General features: G+C 41.3%; 1 protein-coding gene across 1 annotated transcript in view; it reads right to left on the reverse strand.

The window, feature by feature from the left end:
* The window catches only part of DNAH9 (dynein, axonemal, heavy chain 9), a 371,284-nt gene that overhangs the window by 242,242 nt on the left and 105,518 nt on the right, over nucleotides 1–23,524 (reverse strand). The window contains exons 25-27 of the mRNA XM_011965684.1: nucleotides 23,168–23,407; nucleotides 22,420–22,580; nucleotides 6,971–7,127 (exon numbers count right to left, since the gene is read on the reverse strand). Of these exons, the coding sequence (XP_011821074.1) occupies nucleotides 6,971–7,127; nucleotides 22,420–22,580; nucleotides 23,168–23,407 (558 nt within the window). The remainder of the gene's footprint in view (nucleotides 1–6,970; nucleotides 7,128–22,419; nucleotides 22,581–23,167; nucleotides 23,408–23,524) is intronic.

The raw sequence follows: 23,524 nt of genomic DNA on the forward strand, positions 1-23,524 counted from the left end.
TTTTTTTTTTGAGACGGAGTCTTACTCTGTTGCCCAGGCTGGAGTGCAGTGGTGAGATCTTGGCTCACTGCAGCCTCCACCTTCCAGGTTCAAGTGATTGTCCTGCCTCAGCCTCCCGAGTAGCTGGGATTACAGGCATGCACCACCATGCCTAGCTAATTTTTGTACTTTTAGTAGAGACGGGGTTTCACCATGTTGGTCAGGGCTGGTCTCAAACTCCTGACCTCGCGATCTGCCGGCCTCGGCCTCCCAAAGTGCTGGGATGACAGGCGTGAGCCACCATGCCCAGCCTTCAGTGGGCATTTTTTGACAATCAGCTCTGTGCACAGGTCATGTGCTGGACACTGGGGAGCTCAGTCTAAGAACTTTTGGTCAGGTTGAGGAGATAAGGTATATACATAAAAACACGAAAATTACTGCATCAGTAGTGGTTTCATTGAATAATATAAACCACAAATGTCATGGAGTTCACAGAAGAGTGCGTCAGCATGCTCCTGAGTGATCAGTTTTGCCAAAGAGGTGAAAGTCAGATGGCAGCACAATAGCACCTCCCAAAGTTTATTCCGCGGAACCATAGGCCTGAAAGATGCTCTTCGAAGAAAGGGCTTTTTGGTCAAGCAAATTTGGGAAACACATTCTTCAACCCATTTTGGCCCAGTTACAATTTGTATTAGCGTTAAAGGGCTCTGAGAAGTCCTGTAACAAAAACATTAGTTTCACTGCATTACATGGCTAGGATTAGAGTCAGAAGATACGGGGATCTCACAGAAAACGACATGCTTTAGGACACACATGAGAAATGATGGCTTTATAGGACAGGGGTGTCTGTGTAGACAGAATGGAAGGGGTGAGGCTTTCCAGGAGGAGGAAGATTATGGAAGAAATACAAGCACAATAATGGTGTGTGCAGAGAAAAATGACAGAGCCATTTTGATTGGAAAGTTGAATTACTAAAGGAAGTCATGGTTGTAAAAAGTCTTGAATTACTATGAGGGAATCTTTGGAGGTTTGCAGCAGAGAACATGAGCAGAGCAATGGTATGAGAGGATTGGTCTAACTGCCACATAGGCTAGGTAGGATGTAGGGCAGACTTTATTTATTTATTTATTTATTTATTTATTTATTTTGAGATGGAGTCTTGCTCTGTCACCCAGGCTGGAGAGAAGTGGCGCAATCTCAGTTCACTGCAACCTCTGCTTCCCGGGTACAAGCAATTCTCCTACCTCAGCCTCCTAAGTGGCTGAGATTACAGGCATGCACCACCACGCACAGCTAATTTTTGTATGTTTAGTGGAGACGGGGTTTCACCATGTTGGCCAGGCTGGTCTCGAACTCTTGGCCTCAAGTGATCCACCTGTCTTGGCCTACCAAAGTGTTTGGATTACAGGCGTGAGTCACTGCACCTGGCTGTAGGGCAGACTTTAAAGAGGAAGAGAAAAATAAAACCCACCTTTCATTGAGCTTCTGGAATTAAGAGATTTCTTTTTTCATTCATTGCAACAAATATTTATTGAGCATGTACTATGTGCTGGAGATGGTTATGGGTCATGAAGAATCAGAAGAACAAGATAGACAATGCCTCTATTCTCATGGGTCTCACATTCCCATGAGGAAAATAGACAATAAGCAATAACAACAAATCAGGCAGTGATAAAGCCCCACGGGAGTCTTAAAATGGGGGTGACATGGAGACTTCAGATTGAGCCATCAGGGACATTCTGTCTGAGGTGGTGATGGAAGTTCTGGGCTTTGTGCTTCTGTGCCTTAAATAAGGGGTCCCCAGCCTCTGGGAGACTGTCCATGGTCTGTTAATGAACCAGGCCGCACAGCAGGAGGTGAGTGGCAGGTGAGTGAGCAAAGCTTCATCTGTGTTGACAGCTGCTTCCCATCACCTGCATTATTGCCTGAGCTCCGTCTCCTGTCGGATCAGTGGCAGCATTGGATTCTCAAGAGAGCATGAGCCCTATTGTAAATTGCACATGTGAGGGATCTAGGCTGGGTGCTCCTTATGAGAATCTAATGCCTGATTATCTGTCACTGTCTCCCATCACCCCCAGATGGAATCATCTAGTTGCAGGAAGAGATGACCAGGGCCCCCACTGATTCTACATGATGGTGAGTTGTATAATTATTTCATTGTATATTACAATGTAATAATAATAGAAATAAAGTGCACAACAAATGTAATGTGCTTGAATCATCCCGAGACCATCCCACACTACTGCAGTCTATGGAAAAATAGGCTTCCATGAAACTGGTCCCTCGTGCCAAAATGGTTGGGGACCACTGCCTTACATTATTCCATTTCATTTGCAAAACAATCCAAGTGTCACAAATACTAAGTGGAAATTCAGAAATCGACATCCATGTTTAACTATTCACAATATTTAAGATATGGAATCAACCTATGTGTCCATCAATGGATGAACTCATAAAGAAAATGTAGTGTATACACACATTGCAATACTGTTCAGCCATTGAAAAGAATGAAATCCTGTCATTTACAGCAACAGGGATGGAACTGGAGGATGTTATCTTAAGTGAAAGAAGCCAGGCACAGAAAGACAAATACCACATGCTCTCACTCATATGTGAGAGCTAAAAAAGTTGATCTCATGGAGGTAGAGAGTAGAATGATGGTTACCAGAGACTGGGAAGGGTAGGGGGAAGGAGAAGATGAAGAGAAGTTGGTTAATCGGTACAAACATACAGCTAGACATAAGAAATAAGTTGTCATGTTCAACAGCACAATAGGGGACTATGGTTACTAATAATTTATTTTATATTTCGTAATAGCTAGAAGAGGAGATTTGGAATATTCCCAACACAAAGAAACAATCAATCTTTGGGATGATGGTTATCCTAATTACCCTGATTCGATCATTATACATTGTATACGTGTATCAAAATATAACATGTACCCCATTAATATGTACAATTATGATGTATAAAAAGATGTTTTAAAAATTCAATTTTTAACAGTGATTTTGAAAGCTTTTCAAACTGAAGACCCTTTTTATAAAATGAAAACCCAAAATATAAAATAAACGAAGTGGAATTTCCACAGGTGGATGCTTGTCACCCCCACAATTCTCCCCCACCCCAGGGCCTGCGGCTGAACCCCAGGACCCTAAAGTAACCCTTGTGTTTAGTTCACCACGTATCTCCTGGTCCTATCGGCGAGACTGGGGCATTATCTTGCTGTGGGATGGTGAGCTTTGGGACTAGGAGAATGGAAAGAATAGGGCAAAGGCCTGGAAGTGAGAAGGGTGCTGAAGGCAGAATCGACATTGGTGACCAATTAGAGGTGGGGAAGGAAGGACATGAAGTAACCAGGGTGCCTGAAGCTTTCCACCAGGATCTCAGGGACAATGAGATGGTCCTTCCTGATGATGGGGAATCTGGCAGGGAGAAAGGAAGGGTGCTAACCACAATGCAAGAGAAGGGCATTCGAGAGACATCCACTGCTCCATTAGAGAGAGATGGGACTAGGACTCGGGTGAAGCTGGAGAATAGACATGCCTCCATAAAGGAGCCATAGGTATACACATCACACTGGAAATTATAAAAGAGGATCAGCAAACGAGACCGAGAAGCCAGGAGACCAGAGACTCAGGAGGAGGATTGTGTAAGTATAGCATTTCCGAAGTGAAGGGAGTAGGGTCTTAAGAAAAAGTGTAGTATCCACAATACGGCCGCTGCAGAGAGGGCTGGAAATAATTCCAAACACTTTCAGGTTTGGAACCATTTGATGTCCCTGCAGTAGCATCTCCAAATTGAGGTCAAGAGGGGAAAGTATTGCGGCTATAATATAAAGGATGTTTCGGCACTAAAACTGCAGTCATTTTCAGAGAAAGTGGCTGTTTTTATAGGTTTTCCATCCAGGATAACAGAGTAAAGCAATAACTTTCTCTTTGCTTCACGTCTTTGCACCGTTCTCCTGTTCTCCTGTTCTCCCCAGCTCACTGCACGCCCAGTCCTCATGAGTTAAGTGAGGTGATGCTGCTTATAGGATTTCTAAGGCAGAGGAGATTGCGAGGGTCCTTGACCACAGCCTAGACTCTCCTCTTCAATCTCTCCCTTTGCTTCACTGCAGACTCCCTCCCCATGTTCCTGAGGTATCACTTACCTGGTTACATTTTAAGCCTCTTATGCTTTTCCATGTCTACTACCGCATCAGCTGGTTCCTCATTCCCTCTGGTTTGAATGACTGAGATGCTCTCACCAAAACCTTATCCTGCTTCCAGTCTCTTCCTTTCTCACTTCATGGGACTGCCAATCTTTATGCTTTTGCTGCAGTTCTGAAGCCTGCAGATTCTTTCTGCAGGCCCCACTTCAAAGTGAGATGCTTTCAGTGGCTTTCAGTCCTTCCCCTCCTTATCTCCTGTTTTTGATCCTCTCTAAGGCAGCTTAGCCCTTGTTCCATATTTATTTCCAGCTTTAACTATGGACAGACCTGAACAGAGTATATTGCTGTGAGTGTCATGAATGACACATCAAAACCTCCCCTGGAGAAGTGCACAGCAAGCAGCTCTTCCCGACCTCTCACCCTTTTTCTCCTTCTCCCAGCCGGGTCCTGTGAGGAGGGCTCACGGGGTGAAGTCAGAATGAGGACTGTGGACAGATACTGGCCACACATAGAATTTGGTCATGGCTTTAAAGCTGACATTCTAATGGGTTAGAACGTGTGAAAATAACGCATGCTCTCTCTGTCACCAACCCCAAAACTGAGCCTTGGTTTTCACATCCTCCACATGTCTTTCCTGACCAGCCCACTCTGTGGCTCTCCCCCTATTCTGGAATATTCCACGGTCTAAAGTTTGTAGGGCACATGAGCACCCAGGATTATGCTATCTGGGCGTTAACTAGCTCCCCTGAAGATAACATATATCCCTTGTCCCTCCAAATAAAACTGGGTTATACCCTGTCTATCTATCTTATCTATCTATCTATCTATCTATCTATCTATCTATCTATCTATCTAATCTCAATCTATCTATCTATCTCTCTCTATCAATCATCCATCCATCATTTATCTATCTGAAATCCATCTACCATCTACTCTCTCTCTCTCTCTCTCTCTCTCCATATGATCTGTTTTTGGCATCCTTCCACAATGCCCAGCACATGCTGAGCAATGGCAATACTCAATAAATTAATTGGATTGCGAGTGTTTTACCATAAAAAATAATTCTGAACAGCCAGAAAACAAAGGGAGAGGAAGTTTGCAAACAGTTTAGTGTGGCTGTTTGGTTACCTGGGATATTTGGTGTCCAGGAAGGGAACACCTTCCTTCTGGCGTGTTTCACTGTGGCTACGCTTAGTTATGATGTTCTACCCTGTGTCAAGCTTCTACTCCATGAAAGCTTAGCCTATCGTTGAAAACAAAAAACAAAAAACAAAAAAAACAAGGATAGACTCCCTCATTGACCCTGTACTTTTAAAGGAACTGGTGGGGTTAGGGTTCAGTGATTGGTTTTGATAGCATTGAGTAAAATGACTATCGTGACCCCTGCCCATGGAACCAACTTATCATTTCCTGCTTGGTATTCTAGGTGTGACTTTGAAGAAATCTGGCTGATGTTCTTCAATCAATACAACACGTCTTCTACATCCAAATGAGTGTATCTTTCAGAATGTTCCCTTTGGGAGACTACTTACTTCAGCAGTGCTGCTGCCATTGCTCAACTATAGAAGAATCTAGAAACATAAAAGAATCCCTAGGGCTGAGGTCATTTCTATAAAGGGGGAAGAAACTCCACCTTTCTGTTCCAGCCCGACTTAAAGAGAAACATTATCTCAATGTGTTCATCAATAAAAGCAACTGTGCTAAAATTTAGGGGATGGAGACCATGTGGAAGACTAGCTTTTTGGGTCTAGATCCTTGCTTTGTTTACTTACCATGAAAAAACATGGTGCCACAGGATGCTGCAACTCTACACAACAAAATTATGCTACAGAAATGATTAAATGATAGAGGATGAATCTCATTTACAGAGTGCTATACGTGGTAATGGCAAGCATTATTTCTAAAATTATAACTACATTAACTTTATTTTACAGTCAATATATCACATGACTTTTATATATAAATGTTTAATCTATTTAATGCAACTTTTTTTTTTTTTCCACTCCAGATTTATCTGCATGTCATCCTGTTGACAAAAGGGACTTACGGCAGTTTACAAAAACACATACAATATAACAAAAATAATGAGAGAGGGAGATAATCTGTTATTACATTTGTGTTTTAAAAAAAGAAGCTATGTAAGGTTCGGTTGTGAGCAGAATATTTCTGGCTAAAGAAGTGACCTCATGGGCCTTTTGTTTCTCTGGCTTTTCTCGGTGACTCAGAACCTGGAACACAGTGGTTCTTAAAAAATGGTAAGTGCCTGAATGAATATTAGCTTTGCGCTTGTCTTCTGTGGGCCTCTGTGCTCTGAGTCAGGGTTGATTAGCTTGCTTTCAGAAATCACGCCTGCCCTTGCAGTATATTCTGCCCCTGTTGATATTCTGGGGAATGTCCACTTCTACAGAAGAGCACAAATACGTCGAGCTTTTATGTGAAGACAACTGCCTTCATATTGGCTACTCGTGAGCCTTTCTGTGTTTCTAGGTCAAATAGGGAAATTAGGACTTTGGATATATGTTCATTTTCTTCATTTTACAGATAATAAAAGGAAGAGCCAAAAAGACGAAGTCAGCCATCCATGGTCAGAGCTCATTGGTGGAATTAGAATACAAAGGGCTGTGCTTTCTTATCACATGAAAGCCTTATAGGGAGGCCAACAAACTCCAGGGTTCAAAGGTCCAACTTTACCACGAAGGAGCAAGCAGAGACCTCCTGATCTGGGCTTTGAGACCTGGGGAAGCTGGATCAGGGTGGCACGGACGCATCTCAGCCCTGGTTTGGCTGCCCTGAGTTCCTATCCCCCACCCCCACAACCCAGGAAGCTGGGTGGAACTGTACCTTGTAATCCATCTGCTCTGAGCAGTTGAACACATAGACCAGGATGCCCAGTGCACGGCCCAGGTCCTTGGTGGTCTCGGTCTTGCCTGTGCCTGCAGGTCCTGCGGGAGCCCCACTCATGGTCAGGTGCAGGGACTGGGTGAGGGTGATGTAGCACCTGCCAAACACGGGAGGGCATAGGTCATCATCCTTGGGGGCCCAGTGAGATAAGACTAAGGCCCAACGCCATGTGAGATCTGGCATAGCTTCTGAAAAGGAAAGCCAAGCGCCCTGCCCCTCTTGCCTGCTCCCCACAGCACTGTGGGGAGGACACTCTAGAGGGCAAGCTCATTACAGTGCACCCTCCGTACAGGGCATCAGAGGCTCCCTGTCAGGTTCTTCTTCTTCTGGGTCTGCTTGCTCCTCCAGCTCCATTTCTCACTGTTCCCCTCCTCTGAGACACAGACCTCTGCAGTCCAGTCACACAGAGCACCGTTCCTCTGCCAGACACACTAGGACTGAGCTTGTCCCTGCTCCTCCCCCAACCCATCCCCCAACTCTTTGAGTCGACCTGGATGATGTTCCTCTTTAATCTTTGCCTGGCTAATGGCCACTAATTCCTTGGGACTCATATTTGGCTTCACCCACTAAGTGTTCCTGGATCCCCCAACACCGGGGTGAGTGAGCAGAGGCTCCCTCAGCTGAGCTAGACTCCACTTGAACTTCCTGTGACATATATTGTATATATCTTCAGTATATATCTTCATAGGGTACACGAAGGCAGGGCAATATCTTATTCATTGTTTCATCTCCAGAACTTAGCACACTCTAGGCACATACAGGCCCTCAAAAACTATTTATAAACCATAAATGAATCTGTGAATGAATGGGTCGCATTCAATCCATTTAATCCTTTTTGGACTCTTTTTATCAGTAACAATAAAATAAACTCAGCTTTAAGCTTACTTCTGGTACTATTAAAAAGGACTTATATTTCTTAAAAAGTAATAAAAAATACCATATGATTCAGCAACTCCACTCTTAGGAATTTACACAGGATAAATAAGAATATATGTTTACACAAAGACTTGTGTGTAGCACAATATCTACCTGTTCACAGTTCTTGTTCATAGCAGCAGTGTTCATAACAGCAAAAAACTAGAAACAACCCAAATGTCTATCAACAGTGAATGGATAAGCAAAATGTGGTAATTCATAGAGTGTAATACTCTTCAGCAATATAAAGGAATGAAGTATTGAACATGCTACAGAATGGACGAGCCTCAAAAACATTACTGTAAGTGAAAGAAGCCAGATATGGGAGATTGTATGTTGTCAGGCGGGGTGCAGTGGCTCGCGCCTGTAATCCCAGCACTTTGGGAGGCCAAGGCAGATGGATAGCTTGAGCTCAGGAGTTTGAGATCAGGCTGGGCAACACAGCAAAACCCCATCTCAACAACAACAACAAAAAAACAAAACAAAAAACCCCAAAAAAACCAATTAGATGAGTGTGGTGGAGTGCACCTGTAATTGCAGCTACTTAGTGGGCTGAGGTGGAATGATTGTTTGAGCCTGGGAGGAGGAGGTTGCAGTCAGCTGAGATCATGTCATTGCACTCCAGCCTGGGTGATACAGTGAAATCCTGTCTCAAAAAAGAGATTATATGTTGTCATTCCATTGATATGAAATGTCCAGAAAAGACAAATTAAGACAGCCAGCAGATCAGTGGCTGCCTGAGGTTTGGAGTGAGAGAAGGAAATTATTGCAAATAGGGTGAAGGAAATGTTCTACAATCGGATGATGGTGAGGGTTACACAACTCTATTTACTAAAAATCATCCAATTGTACATTGTACACCTGCAATGGGTGAACTTTAAGGTATGTAATTTATGCCTCAATACCTCAATAAAGCTGATAAAATTGTGCCGCTGTTCTAACTTTTTAATATCTAGCAAATCAATACATAGACTCTCAACTTACAGGCGTGGCTGTGTGAGAGGGTGTCCAAAATTAATTCTCTCTGTTTCTGAATCTGATGTTGTGAGATGACCAGAGACTCTGAGACTCTGAAGATGCCACCTTTATGTCAGATGGTGGCTGGGTTTCTACTGTCTTGACTAAACCTTGGACCGAAATGGTTTTTTTTTTTCCTTTTCCTTTTAAAAAACAGAGACAGGGTCTCGCTATGTTGCTCAGGCTAATCTCAAACTCCTGGGCTCAAGTGATCCACCCCTCTCAGCCTCCCAAAGTGCTGAGATTATAGGTGTGAGCCATTGTGTTCAGCCCCCAGATGGTTTTGAAAGTCTTTAAGTTCCCTTTTTCTCCTTTAATTAAGTGCAAAATTCCCTTATCTGTTTCAGCCTTTGAAAGGCTGAATGTTGCCCTTCAGACCTGCCACAAGGCACGATGAGGTGAGTCAGGCTTAGGGTGAAAAGTTGGGTCTGGTCTTGTCCTTCTTGGCCGTTGTTACCATTTGGTAACACTTCTCTTTCTTGTCTCTCTCAAGCATTCCCAGCTAGATATTCACGGAGCCCTATGCGCGGCCTTACCTGCACCTGCCCTCCGGTGCTCTTGAGTTTCTGGCTCCAGGTGGATCCCATGCCTGCTACCTCTCCCAGCCTCGGGCTTCCTCTACAACTGCTCAGGGCCTGCCACAGCCCCCTACCTCCCAGGAGGACAAGCTGCCTGAACTAGCAGAGTCTTCAAGCCCCGACAACTCACCTCCTCACCTTCCTTCCCTCTCATTGCCTTTCTGTCCCACAGCTGTCCCCTCTGCCAGCTGAGGGCACATCACAGGCCTCTTTACTCTGGAGCTGCAGGGCTCTCAGAGAGTTTGGGAGTCCAGAAACACCAGGTTTCACAAAAATATAAGTTGCATAGAAAAAGTTAAGAATTCCTGAAAATAAATACATGGGACTGGGTCCATCTGTTTTTGAGCATCTACTGAGCTTTTGGGGGAAATGTCAAAATATCATTATCTTTTGGGGGAAATGTCAAAATATCATTATCTTCCCCTCATAAGAACAGAACTCCAGAAATGGAAGGGATTTCCAATCTCCTATTTTACATATGGGGAGACTGGGGTTCAGGGAGGGACAGTGGGCTGTCTAGTGAGTTTGAAGGCAGGGTCATTGGGGCTTTCACTCAGGCCATGAGAAAAAACACATAAAAAAGAAAGACAGGACCGGGCATGGTGGCTCATGCCTGTAATCCTAGCACTTTGGGGCCGAGGCAGGTGGATCACCTGAGGTCAGCAGTTCAAGACCAGACTGGCCAACATGGTGAAATCCTGTCTCTACTAAAATTACAAAATTAGCTGGGCGTGGTGGCACGCACCTGTAACCCCAGGTACTCAGGAGGCTGAGGCCAGAGAATTGCTTAAACCTGGGAGGCAGAAGTTACAGTGAGCTGAGATGGTGCCACTGCACTCCAACCTGGGTGACAACGTGAGACTCCGTCTAAAAGAAAAAAAAAAAAAAAAGAAAGAAAGAGAAAAGACAGAAAGAGGCAGTATTTCTGTTTGTCACAAGGGAGGCTGCCATGACGCCTGGGCCACTGAGCCAGCAGCAAGTCCTTTGGGACATATCCCTGCTCTAGGATTCTCTCTGAGGTCTTGTTAGAGTGCTCATCTCTTTAAACACCCAAGCCAGCTCCTTTGATGTGCTCCTGCTTGCAAATGTGGGCCAGCAGACCATGCTAGAGCTGTTTCAGGCACTGACTCTGGAGTGAGACAGAATGAGTTCAAACTTTGCCTCACTATGAAGCGTCCGTGAGACTCAGCCAAGTTATTTAAACCTCTTTGCACCTTAAAAACAAAAGCATCCTTAAGATCTATGACATCGCCTTTTCTTTGTACAAGGAAACTTAGATAAATTTGCTGCTTCAAAAGCAGTGGCAATTGTGACAATGGCAGAAGATCCTTAAGGAAGAGAGATCCTGGCTGACGAGTCCCAACTTGGATATGGATTGATTTAGTTTGGTTCCAGTGGGAACATGGGAATGTTAGCGTTGGAAGGGATTTTAAAGGTGAGGCTGTTGGACTCTTTCACCATGCTAGGTGCTCCCCCTTTAAATCCTTCAAATATGATCATATAGCCTTTTCTTTCAGTGAGAGGCACAGTTTATTATTCTAGAAGTCAGCCTATTCCACAGTGGGCTGGTTCTAATTGTTTGAAAGGTCTTCTTAACATCGAACTAAAATTAATCTTGTTTTCTTTGGGAAAAGAACTTCTACAGGTTTTCTTCTTATCTGCCCCACCAGGGTCTTCTAAGGATACGATGAGGCAAGATATTTGGAAGTGCCTTGAAAAGTAGGAAACTGATCAACTTTGAAGGTATTATTTTTGAGGCAATAAATTCTTTTTTTGATACAGATATTCAACTGGAAGATAAAGAAAATATCAAAGCTGCTATATCTTGATTTCAGCTATGAATAGCCTGTGCTTATCACAGAAAAGTGGTCCAGATAATCTTAGAGTAGAGTAGGTGGAGTCATACTTGGCTTGTATTAATTTTCTATTGCTGTGTAACAAATTACCACGTACTCAGTGCCTTAAAACAACCTCCCCTTGTTATCTCACAGTTCTGTGGGCCAGAAGTCCAGGTGGGTTCTCTGCCGAGGTCTCACAAGGCCAGACTCAAGGTGTCTGCTGGGCTGGACTATTATGTGGTGGCTTTGGGGAAGAGTCTGCTTCCAAGCTCATTCAGGTTCTTGGCAGAATTCACTTCTGAGGTCCCTGTTGGCCAGGGGATCTCCCCGTTCCTCGAGGCTGTTCTACTACCTTGCACACGGCCCCTGTCACCTTCAAAACCAGCTATGGCGTGTCAAATTCTTCTCATGCCTCAAATCTGACTTTCCCTTCTGCTGACTGAGGAGCCAGGAGAAAGCTCTGTTTTTAAGGGCTCGTATAATTATATTAGGTCTACCAAAATAATTTCCCTTTGCCATATAACAAAACACAACCATGGGAATAATATCATCACAGTCACAGTTTTTACTCACACTCAAAAAGGAAGGGATTATGGAAGGGTGAGGGTCCTTATAGATCATTTGTAGAATTCTGTCTACCACATGGTTCAATAACCATAACTGAGGAATGACCATGAATGCAACAGTATCTACCTTCAGGGAGGCCCCGAGGCATACTCAGCTCACTGATGTTTAATGTCTTTACTCATAACTTGAATTAAGAAATAATTACTAGATAGACAATAGAACAAATTTCTAAATAACGTTAATGATGAAAAATGATGGGACAGACCCAACAAAATCCAATTTAAGAGGGACAAATGTAAAGTAATCTTCCAACCACGTGGATACATGCGGACTGGAGGAGATACGGATAGATGAAAATCCATGTGAAAAAAACCCAGAGCTTTCAATAGGTTTCAAGCTCAACGTGAGAAATTGCATTAATAGAAATTTCCTTTGCACTAACCTAAAACAAATCTGTTCCTTTTACAACACTTTAATATTTAAACTTTGAAAATTTTTTGTTCTTGGCATAAATGCCCCCAATTCTAGGATCTATTCCTTATACCAACTGGTTATGAGATTCTTCATCATCCAGTGCTCATCTTTTTCTTTGCCTATGCTAATTGGTAAATGTCTTTCTCAAAATGTGACAGAACTGAGAGCAATGCTACTCATATCATCTCTCTAACAAAAATTATAGCATGCCTAGTAACTAAACTTGAGTAGTTATAATTACGCTTCTCATTATTTGTCTGTCTCAGATATGATTAGAAATTCTAGGAGTGATTTAGAAAACCCAAGAAAATCAAGAGTAAAACTTTTAGAATCTATAATACAGGGTAGTAAATGAGTAGAATGGAAGATAAATATATTGTAAATCATTTTTTTTCCCTGTACACAAGTGAAAAGAAAGTTAAAGATAAAATGAAGTTAGGCCAAGATTTCTTAAATAAAACACCAAGTGCATGGTACATAAAATAAAAATTCATAAGTTGAACCTCCTCAAAATTAAAAACTTTTTCACTTCAAAAGACACCATTAAGCTGGCGAGGTTGAGGAGAATAGGGAACACTTATACACTCTTGGTGGAAGTGTAAATTAGCTCATCATTGTGGAAAGCAGTATGGCGATTCCTCAAAGAGCTAAAAGCAGGACTACCATTTGACCCAGCCATCCTATTACTGGGTATATACCCAGAGGAACATAAATCATTCTACCAGAAAGACACATGCATACGTATGTTCATTGCAGCACTACTCACAATAGCAAAGACATGGAATCAACCTAAATGCCCATTAATGACAGATATGATAAAGAAAATATGGTACATATACACCACAGAATATTATGCAGCCATAAAAAAGAAAGAGATCATATCTTTTGCAGGAACATGGATGGAGCTGGAGTCTATTATCCTTAGCAAACTATTGCAGGAACAGAAAACCAAATACCACACGTTCGCACTTACAAGTGGGAGCTAAATGATAAGAACTTATGAACACAAAGAAGGAAACAACAGATACTAGGGTCTACTTGGCGGGGAAGGTGAGGGAGGGAGAGGAGCAGAAAAGATAACTATTGGGCACCGGGCTTAATACCTGGGTGTTGAAATAATCTGTACCACAAACCCCCATGACATGAGTTTACTGATGTAACAAATCTTCATATGTACCCCAAAACCTAAAATAAAAGTTTTTTTAAAAAAATAACCTATTTTTTTTCTTGAAGCTTTTTAACAACAACAACAACAAAAAGATGAGCAACAGACTGGGATAAAGTATCTGCAAACACATATGCAATATATCCAGAATATACAAAGAATTCTCAAACTCAATAAGAAGACAGACAGACCAAACAACAGACAAAAGATATGGGCAATTATTACACCCAAGAAGATGCATGAATGGCTAATAAGCATGTGAAAAGTTGCTCAACATCATTAATCATTAGAAACATGCAAATTAAAATCCAAATGTCATATTACTTAACAGTCACCAGAATGGCTATAAAGAAACAAAACAGACAATAACAAATATTGTCAAGGATGTGGAGAAATGGGAATCCTCATATGTTGTTGGGGTAAATGTAAAATGGTGCAGCCACTTTAGAAAACAGCTTATCAGTTTCTCAAAAAGTTAAACATAAAAGTACCATAAGAATTTTCCTTCTAGTATTCACCTAAGAGCAATGAAAACATGTCCACACAAAGACTTGTACACAAACATTCAGAGCGGTATTATTTATAACAGCCTCAACTGAAAATCATCTAAGTATCCATCAGCTGAATGGATAAATGCCTGTGGTATATCTATAAAATGGAATATTATTCAGGAATTAAAAAACAACCAACTACAGACACATGCCCTGTGTTGAGTTGAACAATGAGAACACATGGACACAGGGAGGGGAACATCACATACCAGGGCCTGTCAGAGGGTGGGGAGCTAGCAGAGGGATAGCATTAGGAGAAATACCTAATGTTGATGACGGACTGATGGGTGCAGCCAACCACCATGGCATGTGTATACCTATGTAACAAACCTGCAAGTTCTGCACATGTACCCTGAAACTTAAAGTATAATAATAAAAAAAAAATTATGTGGAGTGAAAAAAGCCTAGCATAAGCAACTATCTATTGTAAGATTCTGTTTATATGAAATGCCCAGAATAAGCAATGTTAAAGAGACAGAAAGTAGATGAGTGGCTTCTAGGGCTAGGGATGGTTTCCTGGTGGATGATAATTAACTGTAAATGATCAAGAAGGATTTTATTGTGAGGGGATTGACACGTTCTAAAGCTGACTTACAGTAATGGCTGCACTGAATAAAGTCACTACAAATCATTGAATTGTACACTTAAGATGAATAATTTTTTGATATGTAAAATATACCTTAATAAAGTTGTTTTTTATTTTTTAATTTTTCCATAAGTTATTGGGGTACATGTGGTATTTGGTTACATGAGTAAGTTCTTTCATAGTTATTTGTGAGATCCTGGTGCACCCATCACCCGAGCAGTATACATTGCACCATAGATGTTATCTTTTATCCCTCATCCCCCTCCCACCCTTCCCCCAAAGTCCATTGTATCATTCTTATGCCTTTGTGTCCTCATAGCTTAGTTCCCACATATCAGTGAGAACATGCGATGTTTGGTTTTCCATTCCTGAGTTACTTCACTTAGAATAATAGTCTCCAGTCTCATCCAGGTCACTGCAAATGCAGTTAATTCACTCCTTTTTATGGCCGAGTAGTATTCCATCATATGTATATACTACAGTTTCTTTATCCACTCATTGATTGATGGGCATTTGGGTTGGTTCCACGATTTTTCAATTGTGAATTGTGCTGCTATACACATACATCTGCAAGTATCTTTTTCGAATAATGACTTCTACTCCTCTGGGTAGATACCCAGTAGCAGGACTGCTGGATCGCATGGTAGTTCTACTTTTAGTTCTTTAAGGAATCTCCACACTGTTTTGCATAGCAGCCATACAAGTTTACATTCTCACCAGCAGTGTTCCCTGTTCACTGCATCCATCTGTAGCCAACATCTACTGTTTTTTGATTTTTTGATTATGGCCATTCTTGTAGGAGTACGGTGGTATTGCATTGTGGATAGGAGATTTTGTTTTTATTATATATATTTTAAAAGAACAGGGAAATAAAATTGTTTTAAATATAATAATAATGAAACAAAATCTTCTATAGCAACAACAACTTTAAAAAGACCCAGAGATCACATTAAGAAATAACCAAAATATAAAGACAAACTTTTCCAAAAAACATGACTGCACATATGAATAAACAGAAATATACCACACATTATAAAGATGGCTGTTTCTTCCAAATGAAGTTGAAAGTATTAAGGCACACCAGTCAAAAACCCCAGTGGTTTATATTTTGGAATTTGTCTTTTGAAAGAAGAAACAGAAGTGCTAAAAAAAAAAGAAAGAGGAAATGAAGGTAGATGATGCAGAGCTTTACCCTACAAATATTACAACTCAGGATAAAGCAAACATCTTTAAATACTGTGGCACAGAGAGGGACTGATAGACTGATGGAACAGAATACAGAGTTTTGAGGTAGACTGATGAGCTCAGAACTTCAAATATGGTAGAGCAAACATCATAAATCATTAAGAAGAACTGGTTACTCACCCAAAAACATTAAGCTCACTAGTCACTTTGAAAACAAAAGAAATAACATTATATACTCCCCACTGTCATTCCTGTGGGATTTCTTTGCCCAGAATATCACCCTTTGGAGATCCATCTCTCCTCCACAGCTTGTATTCTGATGGGCTGTCAATCATACCTTTCCTATCCTTGGGGCTGGGGGACAAGGCTCAGGATGGGCAAAATACTCAATCTCATTGGCTGCAGTGACTGGCTCAGAGATGGGCACAAGACCCAAATGGACCAATCGGAGATCTCCCTCAAGGAATCTGCTATACATGCTGGGCAAGAGAGGGTCTGTCTTCCTCCTGAGTCAGAAGTGATAAAGGCATAGGCATAGAGACCATCCTTCCAGTCTACGCAAGAAAGAAGTCAACATTCAGAAGACATAAAGTCATAACATATGAGAGAGTTTAAACCCCGATATCTCCTAGTTTAGGTCCCAGAGCTGGTTATACTGCAGCAAGCTGGACTCATTTTCCAGATGTATGAGATAAGTCTTTTTACGGTCACTTCTATCACTGGTAACTGAAAATGTTTTCACAAAAATGTTTTGACTCACTTTACTCGGTAATCAAAAGATTTCCTAAATAATTAAAACAGGTTAAAGGAAAAATTAAAATAAGCTAGACTAGAATGAAATATAGGGGAATATTAAATTGATCTTGAAACAGACATGGATTTTCTAACCATAAGAGTGATAAAAGAATATCCCAGAGAAAAATGGGCAATGACAGTAATAAATAATTAACAGGAGAAGAAAATCTAACAGTTAATAAACACATAAAAATGTTCAACCTATGAGTAATTAATGACATCCAAATCCAAACTCGACACAATTTTGAATAATAAAAGTAATTTTAAAAAAGTAACAGTAACACTTAATGCTGGTCAGGGTGTTGTGCAATTAATACTTTAATAAACTATTAGTGAGAGTAGGAATAACATTTTTTTCATGAACGATTTGAAAGTGTGTGTCATCTAATTATTCTGCTTCTTGGAATCTATCATAAGGAAATAATAAGAGATTTTTGCTTAAAATTTTACATATAAGTGAGTTCGTACAGCTTTATTTTTAATAGTGAAAGCTTAGATGTAACCTAAATAACCCATAATATGGTTATGTTACATAAATTATGGGATACTTATAAATAGACTATAATTCAGCCATTAAAGTGTTTTAGAAAAATAGAGAATATGCATAGTATAATGTTAAATAAGACAATCTATGATGTTTAATATATAGCATATGATTTCAGTTTCATTTTTCAACATTCTACATGTAGAATGAAACAAACTACATATTAACAATGGCTATTTCTGGGTGACTTTTATTTTCTTTTGTACAGAATACTAAACTTTCCAAATTTTCTCCAGTAAAACCATCAGAGAAAAACTTAAAGAGAAAGCGTACGACTTTTGCTGGCTGTGTCCTTGCCCAGAAAATCACCTTGAAAGACTCTTGCATCAATTATATTTCACCTACTTGCAGGAGTTCCTGAGAAATTAAGGGGTACTCAACATTGATAAGCAGTTGATTAAAACAGTACTTAACACAGCACAGGGCAGAAAGGGGCATTTGTGTGTGAAGGTGAAGGAAGGGGAGCAAAGCAGGAGGAGATCATCCAAAGGTCGAGAAACGACTTATGAGAATTGCTTTTGTTCAGCCTGAAAAAACATTTCCATTTAGTTCTTCAACTTAGTGTGGTGCCGAAGTCCTGTGACAAGGGCTGAACCATTGCACCTATTTATATATTCAAGTCCCATCCAGGCAATGAGAAATTCCAAAGAAACAGGCATAATCATTTGGATGTACTGTAAAACGGGTGTGCTTTTAATGAATGTGCAAAGGTTGTATGGATCAATTGTCCATTTGATTAATTCTTCTGGCAGGAGAGAATTAAATGTACTTAGGCTACACACCAGTAAAAGCTGAATGCTTTTTAAAATGTGATTTTCTATGTTGAGGCTAATTTTTTTCTGTGCAAAAAACATTTCTTGAGATAATAATGGAAGTCAATGTGAAAATGGAATTTGCTATATACATATTCAGCTACATACTACTTTGTCAGAAAAGCAACGAATGCGCAAACAAGGTGAAGGTCTGTATAGTATTCACCCTTATTTTAGCTAACCCTCCTTTCAAGTTCTTATTTGCATCGTTTCACAGTAGAGGCCATAAATCCCTATTTCAGAAATAATGCATCGTCGAAACTTTACCCTTTCCCTCTATAAGGTATTCAGCACTAGTGTACTAAAGACGTCTAAATCCAAAAGTGGTAATTATCTTCAATTCCTGGGCAAGAGCGAAAGCCCAGGGAAAAGAAAAATCTTGTACTTTTTATCACTTGGAATGATAATGTCTGATATGTCGGTGGAAAGGATGGAAATATTCTGAAGCCCTGGCACATATCTAGAGGCTCAGGAATCATTTCATTGCATTCACTCAAGGAGTATTTCTTGAATGCCCTTTGTGTGCCAGACACAGTGCTAGGTCCTGGGAGTACAGAAAAATTGAAGGTCAATGTTATCTTGGAACATATAGTCTACAGTGGGGGATAGATTTATCAAATTGCCCAAATACAATCAAAAGGCCAAATAATGCCTTCATTATTCTGTCCCAAGTGGTGTAAACTCCCAAATTATTAGCTCATATTCCAAGACAGGAAGAAAAATTCATTGCAGTAGGGAAGATGGCTGTACAGGACCTCCTTCCTGCTAATGACTGAGAATGGCCCTGAAGACAGATACTAGAGGGGTCCAGTCTGAATGAAAAGGTGGGAACCACTTTTCCTTTAACCCAGACAGGATAAGCTCCTCCAACTAATCGGCCCAAGTAACACCTGTAAGACTCCACCCCCCGACCCCCAACCCCAGTTGTTGCTTCCTTTACCATCTAGCTACTGAGAGATAGACATCTCCCTCTGGAAAGATGCTATTTGCGTTTGTCTTAAGCTGAGGTAGGGAGGAAGATGGATTCCCAGCTAAGAGCAAAACACAAGAGTAGCTGTTTCTTCTTCTTTGGGAGCCAAGACACAGACAGAGTACTGGACAGACCTTGACCCTAAGTTAACTTCCCTTGCTTGATTCTGTCTATTCTTGTGATCCTCAATATTTAAATGTCATTCATTCATTTGACGATTGTTAATTCAACACCTACTAGGGGCTGGGGACATAACAGTAAACACGATAGACAAAGGTTCTTCATTGCTAGAGGTTTACTTTCCAAAGGGGAATGCCAACAACAAGGAGGCAAGCAAGGTCATTTCAGGAAGGGGGAAACGTCAAGATCAACAGAGGCTCTGTCAGGGTTACCTGTGCTTGTGCTCTCTCTCTCTTTATACACACACACACACACACACACACACATATATCTCTTTCTCTCTCTCTTTATATACACACACACACATATATCTCTCTCTCCTTATATACACACATATATATATCTTTCTCTCTCTCTTTTTAGATACACACACATCTCTCTCTCTCTTTATATACACACATATATATCTTTCTCTGTGTGTGTGTGTGTGTGTGAGAGAGAGAGGTTGCCTTTTAGAAACAGTGGTCAGGGAAGGCCTCTGAGAACAGAGAGCAGAACAAAAGCATGAGAAGCTACCAGTGGAACAGATGGCCTTGAGAATGGCATTCCAGGCAAAGGGAAGCATGTGTGTGCAGGTGCTGAGGTGGAATGAACTCCAGGTGATCAAGGAACAGAAAGGAGGCCATGTAGTTGGAGTGTAGGGAGCGAGCCATCAGGGTGGCTGATGGGAACTACCAAGTCCCATGCAGAGTTCACATTTTAGTCCATGCACAGTCGGGACCCACTGGAGACAGTGATGTGCCCTCTAGGGGACACCACAAAAAAGAGAGCTACAGAGTAAGAGGGAAGCAGTTTGAGTGGGACTCTCCTCTCCCCTTCCAGACTGGGGAGAACAATGAATTAAAGAAATGAAAAACAGAGGAGCAGAGGAAACATCTTGACCACGATGCTTCAGCTATGAGGTGCTGAGCTATGAATCACGTTGGGATTTTCAAGTACTTGCTTTGGATTTTCCATGTCCCATTCATTCCATGAACCCAGTGACTGAAATTTAACTGAATTGGAAATACTTATCAAATACTTGGAAATGTATCTGAGGATTTGACTAAAATACAAGTGATATCACTGAGAAGAGGAAAAGAGAGAAGTTAAAAAATGGCAGATTCTATCTGGCCATTTTAACTGTAACTCACAATTTCTGACAATCTCTTCATTACCTACAAGTCATTCATCTCAGTGAACCAGTTATGCAGACATACAACGCCTTTTGGAGAAGAGGAGATTTAATGTTCAATGGAATTAGAAGGAAAGGGTATGAACTCCCAGTGGAATTTACAGAAATCTCAGCGGAATTAAAATATCATTTCTCCCACGCACCATGACTTATTGTTCTGCCCTCGCTCTTCTTTACCTGTGTTGTGCTGTCAGATGAGTGTTCATAAAGTACAGATTTCACACTCTGATGAAATTTCTCAATAGTTTATCACTACTTACTGGATAAAGAATATATTCTTCATGCTCTATATTCTGACTCCTTTACGGCTGACTACCTCCCCCAAAGTCTGAACTCCCTCTTCCAGGAACATATCTTGAGTTTTCCCAGGTTCATGACTTTGCCCACAATATGCCATTTTCCAGCAATGTTTATCAGTAGCTCCTTAACTTTGGGGGACGCATAGCATTTTAATAATTAATGAATGCTGTAAATCCTCTTAATAGAAAAAGTGATTCGTGAACAGATTTTTATACAATTTCATGGACACCCCAACAGTAATCTCATAACCTATTGAAATCCTACTGGAATCCAATACATCCTTCAAGCTCCAGGTCAAATACTATCTCTTCCGTGAAGCCTTTCCAGTTCTTTTCCTCCTACTGTGAGTGGAGGCCTCTGTGCTCAAGGGGCTTTCTGCTGAGTCACCTGCTTGGAAATTTGTTGCATATGGCCTTGTACCTTATTTTGTACTATGGCCTTGTACTTTTCCCCTTGGTGATATTTAAATTTTTATCTACATATGTCTTATTTCCCTCATTAGAACTGGAGTTTAAGGGCAGAAAATGTTTTAGTCATCTTAGTATTCCCAGTGACTTGTTCGGTGTCTGGCATGAATTCATTCATGTGTGAATTAATGTAAGTGATGGAAATGATGTCTTTCTAAAAAAAAAAAAAAATGCGAGCTCCTGAATGGTTGGAACTACCTTGCTTATTTCTTTGCATTCTCAGAGTAAGAGGTACTGAATAAATGTGCCAGTAATAGATCAACTGATTGACAAGAAAATAATAATAGGGATTGATTACTGAGCACTTATAAACTAACCTCCTTAGGAGTATTACTATCTTTTTATGTGCTTGTTTTAATGAACCATATTTATTTTTATAAATATGACTGGAAAGCAAAATACATTATTCACTTAAGAGTTCTTAATTAAATTGCATTATGACATTGTCAAGAGAATAGTTTTAGAGAGTTATTATAATCTTTGTGCAGTTTAACATTCTAAGGTATATTTTTTAACTTCAATGAATATAGACAGAAATACCTCTTTGCGTTTTGTAAATGGAGGTGAGGGGGTTACCAGTATGCTTTTTAAATTGATACATATTTTACATATTTATGGGGTATATGTGATATTTTGTTACATGCATAGAATGTAATGATCAAGTCAGGGTATTTGAGTTATCCATCATCTTGAGCATTTATCATTTTTATGTATTGGGAATAACTGAAGTTCTCTCTTCTAGCTACTTCCAAATATACAATACACTGTAGCTAGCTATGGTCATGCTATTCTGCTGTTGGATGACAGAACTTATACTTTGATCCAATTGTATGTTTGTATCTGTTAACCTACCTTTCTTCATCTCCCTCCTACTCTCCCTCCCAACATTACTGTCTTTAATCCTTACAATAATCATGGAATTTGTGAGTTACCTCTTCCATTTCACAAAGAGGAAACCAAAACTTAGGTCAATTTTTTTCATAATCAAACAGCTGGTATATGTTAGGGCTGGTGTTAGAACTCGGGTATATATGACCGCTTAGTAATTCCTCAAAAAGTCATGACTCATTGATTTGCTCTGGGATTTGTTCCAAGAAAGGCCCTGCCCTACATCCTTTCAGTTTCACTTTAAACCAGCTGTGTTGAGTCAGGCCCTTTCCCTGTAGCTCTATGGACAAATAGCAAGTGACTAGGACTTTGACCCTAGATGTCCACTGGCTGGCCTGAACCAGACAGCAGTAAGGCTGTCAGTGGTTGACACCAGTGCTCACCTGTCAGTCAAAGGTGTGATCACCAGGCGAGGTGTGTTTCCCAGGTACTCATAGGAATACAGAAACTGGGCATCACAGATGTTGGCAAAGCAGTGTTGGACCTCGTCATCCCAACGATGGCGCAGCTGAGACAGCCACAGGAAAGCCTGGGCATTGTCTACCTAAAGAGAGAGTGGTAGAGTAGGTGTGTAAATCATAGGAAGCAGGGGATCCCTTGGCCACAGGACACATAGAGGTCTGATGCCTTGGCTGTTGACTGCTGCTAAAGTGTGCATCATGCTATGGCCACCACAGTATAGAAAGCACAAGTTGCTGTGATTACAGGGTTCTATCCCAGCCCTTTGGGAGACCAAGGGAGGTGGATCATCTGAGGTCAGGAGTTTGAGACCAACCTGACCAACATGGAGAAGCCCCGTCTCTACTAAAAATACAAAGTTAGCTGGGCGTGGTGGCACAAGCCTATAATCCTAGCTACTTGGGAGACTGAGGCAGGAGAATCACTTGAACCCAAGAGGCGGAGGTTGCAGTGAGCCGAGATTGAGCCATTGCACTCCAGCCTGGGCAACAAGAGTGAAACTCCATCTCAAAAAAAAAAAAAAAAAAAAAGTAGGAGCAGCCACTGTGATTCTCTCCCAGCTGTCCGGTCAGTGCTGTACAGACCCTGGGGCCCCCATATTTTGGTTGTATGCGAGCTGTTCTCAGTGTAGCTGGACACAAAAGTGGGCACCCCTGGATGTTTGGGACCCACCTTCTGAGCAATCATCTTGGCTACCACATCCCGGGCATGCACATCGATGGTGCAGATGGTCGTAATCTTCTGCCGGTCTCCCTTGGAGAGCTGGCCAATCAGCATGGTGATGAGGGTTTTGAGCTGAGCCACTTGCTTCTTGTAATAGTCCTTCATGGCACTCTCATAGCCTTCTTCCAGCCTGGCAAATGCCATGCCCACTTCTGTTGTCCACCAGATCTGAGTACAGGTCAGGGCCACCTGTGGCAGCAAGAGTTGCTTAGTAAAGCTGTTACCATGCCTGTTTCCAACCAACCCACTCATCACACAGCAAGGGCTCAGGATGTAATTGTGTGGGTGACATGAGCCCTATCCCTC

The sequence above is a fragment of the Mandrillus leucophaeus genome, unplaced genomic scaffold (genome assembly GCF_000951045.1).
Source record: "Mandrillus leucophaeus isolate KB7577 unplaced genomic scaffold, Mleu.le_1.0 Scaffold732, whole genome shotgun sequence".
Lineage (NCBI taxonomy): Eukaryota > Metazoa > Chordata > Mammalia > Primates > Cercopithecidae > Mandrillus > Mandrillus leucophaeus.